Raw genomic sequence first — 6,974 nt, 5'->3', positions numbered from 1 at the left:
CAATGGTATAATTTGTTCATTTGCACTATCACATGTGGATAAATTGCATTAAATCCTTTAAAAAATAGCTTAAGATAGGGGTTTAAGGGTTTGAAACTCATTTTTAAGATTGTCCGAAAGGTTCCTTACATTCAAGTTTTAATGTCCCTTTGGCCGTAAGGAAAAGATCTCTCATTCGAATAAAAGTACCTTTGACTCGAAATGCAAAATAAGAATTGGACGACTACTATGTTAGAACTAGTCCTAAATTATGTTCTTCCTAATACTATCTCAATCTTCTTCTCCCTGTATGTGGGCTATTTGTGGGTGAATCTTATGACTTTCTTTCCTTGTCTTTTTGTACAGATTCTTGTCTTGTTCCTCTGTCCATCTTCTGGAGGTTTAACACAACACATTTGAGGAAAGACAATAGTAACTAACTGAATACACAATGGAGTTACCAAACTGCTGCTACTGCTCTACTCAGAAACTAGTTGCTCAATAGTCATGCATCAAAAAACACTACTTTGATTCATGAAAAACAGAACAAGAATAGAATCATCAGTTTTATTAATGCTCCCCAAGAGCAAAACATAAACTCTCATTTTTCTACATAAAGATAATAATCCATTCATGCAAACTAGACTGATCTCTTATATATGCATCCTGAGTTGATCTTATTCCGCCCTGCGTCCGACCAATTGATGCTCTGCAACGAGCCTCCAGCTGTCTCACTATAGCATCATAAAGACTATTGAAACCGCGCTCCTGAAACCACATAAACCAAACATATTAGTTCTTGCAAGATTTTGCTGGTGTATATGTATATTTTAGAAACTTGGATTAGATACAAGAATCAACCTTAGTCTTCTCTAATACTGCTTGAATCACATAATTCCCAAACCGATTTCGAGCAAGTCGAACAGCTCCTCTCCGACAGTCTATTATCTTCTTAGCCACTGCGATAATCCCATCGTCCGAAGCTTCCATGCATTTCTCTACCACAAGGCATCCTTCTTTTCTCACCGCCAATCCCATAAACTGATTTTGCAGGCAACATGTTATTTTCTTGGTAATCCCCTTGTTTTTAAGGCCTAGGAGATTTTGTACGACGAAGTTCCTAGAAACAATTAGCCCCATCAAATATTTAGCATTATGAGATAAAAATCAAAGGAAATTAAAACTACAATGCACTTAGTTGTTACCCGTGTCGATCATATGAAAGATAATCCGATACATCTGCTATCTTATTGATAAGTCTAACTCTTTGATCTCCATGAATGAGGGCGATGCAGTCGATCAATGATCTGCATCCAACTTCGTGTATGGCCAAATCTTGGAAATGCAGTATTACTTTTTCGTAGAGCACCTGAAATTTCAAAACAAGAACAAGTGATTAAAACCATTTAAATTGCAGAATAGGATTTAAAAGTAGTACAAAATCAAGAATCTGTGAGATGGAATGAATTACAGTTACACATACCTCATTAGGCTTCCTTGGAAAGAGGATTAGGCATTGCAGAATGACATCCCTGGCCGTAGGATGAGTCATTATATCCATGAATCTGGTGGACAAAACTCGTGTCATAGCCATGGCATGAGGCAATGACTTGTTCACCTTTTTGATGAGTTTGATGATTGAACTTGCTCTGTCCAAACCATAAATCATCATCAGTTTTTATATTTGATAGTACAGTACATCATAAGTAAAAGATGTCTGGATTATAATTACCCTTGTTTGGCGAATGCTGCACTTAGAAAGTACCCGCGACAAGACAAGACCCTCTCAACCAGTGAATCCAACTGGTGGCCTTCGCACGCATCAATGAGCATGGTGTAGAGACAATGCAGCCGTGTACTCAACATCAACGTGAATACCGAGTCTTCAAGTATAGAAACCAAACTCTCCTTCTCCTCGCTATCATCCCCTTTGATAATTTCTTCCAAGAGGTTTACATCAAGATCAGGTCCGGCCTGTGGGAACTGCTGCCTCCTTCCTTGATTAGGCCGGAAACTAGGAATCCTCGTTGGATCAGCACATGGGAGTGGTCTGCTGCTGAAATGGTGGCTCAAGTGATCAGATCTATGTTGATGATCCATGAGATTCTGAACATTACTCACGCCTCTCTCTCCTACAAGAAAACAATCAAGAAACTTAAAAGATTCAATTGAGTTTCCTATAATTCTTTGTGATTCTCGATCAACAATCGATAGGACGAAACTGTAAGAACCAAGATAAGAAAATACCATGATGAATATGTACCAAATCAAGTTTCTGTGATTGATCAGGCATCATTAATTTAAACAAATCAGTAAAAGAATACCTGCTGAAGTAGTCATAGAGACGCGTGGACAACCCCAGGTGTTGTCATTAGTAGCCGAGTTGTCTTGACCCAAAACACACGGGACATTATTGATGTTCTTGGATCTGCAGGTTGTAGTAACAGGGCCACATTCTTCCTGTTTTTTGAACGAGAAGAAGTTCAAAGTGTCAGAATTATCTGATGATGAGGCGTCTCGGCCTTTGCTATGAGAATTAGCAGTGGGTGACTGCCGCAAACTGACATATTTTCCCCGTCGCAGACTTTCAATAAACTGAATAAATTTTTCGACGTCATGATCAGTAGCGTTTAGGCGGGTTGGAGAAGTTGAAAAATCCATGCACGCAAGAATCAAGAAAGAGAGAGGATGAAAAGGGTGGAGCTGGAGCAGGAGAAGTATTATGTGGATAATTGATAGATACGATGTGGTCAGGTGGTCGTTATATATATATATATATAGGTTGTTTTAATAAGGTGAATTATAGCACAATTCGAATTCTATTCCAATTATCATATGGGTTACTACTAATTTCCTTAATCAAGTCTGCATTTTTAAACTGAATTCTGCTGCCACATTTCTAGAAAAAAAATGATGTCAAATTAATTTACGGTAAATTACAATAAATTCTCTAGAGTTTGGGTATAACTAGGAATAATTTCTAATTATTTAAAAAATTATTAATACTTTTTTAATTTTTTTTATGGACTAAGTGGATAATTCTTTTATATAATTTTTTCCATCTACCCGTTCAGATTTTTTTATAATTTTTTAATTTATTTTACGAAAGAAAAAAATACAGTAACGACAAAAATGACAATTGCATACTGCTATTCAAGGATTACATAATTTCATCAAATATTCGTAACTTGTCAAATAACAAGGAATAGTCATAGTTATACCAAACTTTAGGAGAAAACATTGTGACAAAAGCACGCACATTTGATGATGAACAAGTATATATTTAAATCTTATATCTTTATTATTAGAACAAAGTGTACTTGATTATTAATATAAGTTATTTAATATGGCATATACAAGATAAGTACTAATTATAAAGAATCTACTTTTTTATTTGAACTAAAAGGGAAGTTATTAACTAACTAATCGGTAAGATTTGGCTTCTTAACAAATGGATAAATTAATATATTCGATCAACTTAGATAAAAGAAAACTTAAAAGCTTACAAGAATTCCTGCACATTTTCGAAAAATGGGCTTAATGCAATCTACTCCTCTGATATTGCAAATGAGTATAATTACTCCTATATGATAAAGAAAAATAGTAATTTACCTCATTTACTTTTTAAAATGAAGTAATTTATATTCCAGGGGGTAAATTGCTTTATTTTAAAGAATACAAGGCAAATAAATTATTTTATTTTAAAAAATACAAAGAGATAAATTATTATTTTTTTATAAAAGGATAAGTTGCTTATTCGTACTATCACAGGGAATTACTTGCATATTTTGCTTTGAAAAAATATGAATAGACACACTTTTGTTCAGATTTCCGTAAAAGATATATATATTCACAAATGGAGATGTAATTGTTTCATCATTATCTAAAAATATTTTGAGTAGTTGATAATTTGAGTTTAAAAAATTATTAATATCTTTTTACGTTCCAGATTTTTGTGTATTTATTTAATCTTTACTTAAGTTGCTAATTATTTTTTATTAAAATTAAAATATATTTGTTTAATTAAAAAGTTATTTTATGTTCAATTTAAAATGAAAATCTTACAAAAAAAAAATAAAAATTTGTGTTGACGAGGGAAGAGATATTAAAATAAATTGGTGATATAATTGAGAAAAAAGAGACGATGTGGAGGCACAAGCCAGACAAAGGTAACTCGAGGGCCAAATTGGCAGTACAACCATTACGAAAATTGCTAAGAGAGACAAAAGCTCTGATAACTCACCGCCGTTGCAGTCCATCTATGAGAACCTTCTCTAATAGTTTCTATACAGTAAAACCTCTATAAATTAATAACCTTGGGACCATGAAATTTTATTAATTTAGAGAGATATTAATTTATCGATAAATTAATATTTTATTAATTAAAAGAGAGACTTTTTAAATTTAGCAAATTTAGTACATATGTATTGAAAATAAATAAATTCATATATGTTTCATTGATTATATTCATGCAGCAATTAACTATTATATTCATAGACACGTGTATCAATTCATTGGAATTATTTATATGTTTACATTAATTCGTTGCACTTAAATAACTATTATAACCAATTAAATATATTCGTGCATAATGAATGAAACATATACTACATAAATCTCAATATGATAATAAAATAATTCATAACACCCAACCATGTCTTCTCATCTAAAAGGCATTGCAAAATCATCCATGAATGATCAAATGCGTAAAGTAGATTTCATTTCATATTTTAGTAAATTATCATAATATTTATAATTGTAATAATTATGAATTATTAATTTAGAGTTTTAATGGGACCTAGTATTTATAAAGGAATTTTCTGAAAAATTATTATTTTATTATCTTATCGAATTTGATGATTTTTTACAAAGGCCCAAGTCGGGACCGGAGGATTTTATTATTTTAGAGAGTTTATTAATTTATAGAGTATTAATTTATAGAGGTTTTACTGTATTTTGCAGCTGAGAGCGAAACTACAAAAATGATTTCACTCGAAGGTGACCGAAAATAGCACAGCAAGCCTGCTCCTTGGAACTAGGCTTAGGGCCATTGAAGGCGAGAGCAGCCACCCTGCCCCTTGGGACCAGGGAGGCCTGCGAGCTCCTTCGATCTAGAAGAAGCTATCCATGATCGAAGGGAAGGAATAGAATACTGAGCGAAGCGAATTCACGAAGTGAATGAGCACAACAAAAGGTGCAGGTGTACGTGTGCATGACGTACGCGAGAATAGTAGCTAAATCGAGGGAGAGAGTGATCCTCAGGTGAGGAGGGCCACATCAGTGCATTAACATATATACGTGTGTGTGTGTGGGTATGTGTGAGGATTTCAATTATTTTTCTCGAAGGGAGATAAGTGTTATAATTAATAATTTAGGGGACAAATGAGACATATGATATAATTGGAGGGTGCAAAGTATAATTAACCGTAAATTTGAAGCTATCTTTAATATACTCTTCAATTTATAGTGGAAAAATAAAGTGGTGGGAGTGATAAAGAAGCAAAATGAGTGGCATTCAACAGAATCGCAAACCACATCAAGAAAGAGCTCTTGCGACTCTCCTCGCTCTTCTCCGCCATGCCTATCGCAGTGGCTCCGGTGGCTGCCAAGCCCCTTCCTACGGTTCGTGCCGTGACTATGCCCGCCAATATCGTCTGCAATGCTTTTCCTGCTTGTTCGTCGGTGTTCAGCAACCGCAATAAGGTTTCGTTGCGAAATCGGAGAAACGCGCCGATGTTTGGGACTGTGGTAAAGTGTGTTGGTGGTGGCGCAGTGAGGGAGATTGACGAAACCCAGTTCAACGACGTCGTGTTGAAGTCGGAACGCCCGGTCCTCGTTGAGTTTGTTGCCACGTGGTGCGGTCCCTGCCGTCTGATAGCTCCCGCGGTTCAATCGCTTGCTCAGGTGAGGCGGAGCGGTTAGCTTTGTTCACTTAATTGAATTCTTGAAATTTGATTTTATTTTGCAATTGCAATTATGGGACTCACTGCAAGTTTCCGATAGAGTCCTCGCTGCGGTCCTAAAAACACAAAAGTGTATCTATCAAATGCCCACAATACGATCTCGGACCGCTGAAAGAAAGAAAAGAAGCCGCAAAGATATGCGAGAATTTTGGTGGCAGAATTCGGACCTTTGATCAGTGCTATTTGATTCATTTGAGTAAAATTGACTTTAGGTTTACAATTAAAAATTTGATCAAAATCTGACTACCTGGCTATGCGAGTTATCTTTTGCAAGTATCAAATGTTAAGCCAATGGTGTTTAATTCTTCTCCAAGAGTTTGTTCTCAACTTCCCTAGGTGCTTGGAGATTACTGATGGATGCTTTCACAGTTATGAACTGTCTACACCTGTCTTCTGCCTATTGGCATGCATAATCACCTTTACCTGACATTATTTGGCTAGGGGAAGGGCTCTTAAAATGAAACCAAGTTAAGAGTAGAGCGAGACATAGGATAAGGGACTAAGCTAGGAAGTTGGACATGGTCGACTGAAATGAAACCAAGTTAAGAGTTGAGGGACAAGATGTAATCTGCTCATGATTTTAGGTTTTGACACTGACAACTGTATTTTTTGCCAGCATATTCAATGAGAGTGTGATATGGATTCCCTTTTCAGATTTGATTAAACCACATTTCACAGTTCGGAGTGATCCTTACTGGTAATGGTTGGTCTTGTATAATTCTGTAAAGTAATGTTTGGATAGTATTTGGATTTATGGAAGGATTTTTGATAAGGGTTTTAAATGGTCCATTTAGGTGGATTTCAAATCACACTCAATTACTCTAAAAAATAGCTGAAGCTAGGAGTTTAAGGGTTTGAAATTGTCTGAAAGTGCTCGACAATGTTGTCACCGGAAATCCTTATATCCACATTCTTCAAACCAAATACAAACTAAAGATCCTTCATCTTTATGTTATTTATGACTGCAGTCACCTTGCTTCTTGAAACATAGGAGCGTCTGACCATTTTCTGGTAGCATGTTTGAATGAGCAT

General features: G+C 35.3%; 1 protein-coding gene across 1 annotated transcript in view; it reads left to right on the top strand.

Annotated features, from left to right (window-relative positions):
• Nucleotides 5,462-6,974, top strand: part of LOC105156109 (thioredoxin X, chloroplastic) — a 2,677-nt gene continuing 1,164 nt past the window's right edge. Inside the window, exon 1 of the mRNA XM_011072151.2 lies at nucleotides 5,462-5,883. Coding sequence (XP_011070453.1) covers nucleotides 5,557-5,883 — 327 coding nt within the window. The 5' untranslated portion in view covers nucleotides 5,462-5,556. The remainder of the gene's footprint in view (nucleotides 5,884-6,974) is intronic.

This window comes from Sesamum indicum, linkage group LG2, assembly GCF_000512975.1.
Source record: "Sesamum indicum cultivar Zhongzhi No. 13 linkage group LG2, S_indicum_v1.0, whole genome shotgun sequence".
In the NCBI taxonomy this organism is placed as follows: Eukaryota; Viridiplantae; Streptophyta; class Magnoliopsida; order Lamiales; family Pedaliaceae; genus Sesamum; species Sesamum indicum.
Note: the sequence above shows the minus strand (reverse complement) of the source record. Positions and strands in the feature narration are given on the sequence as shown.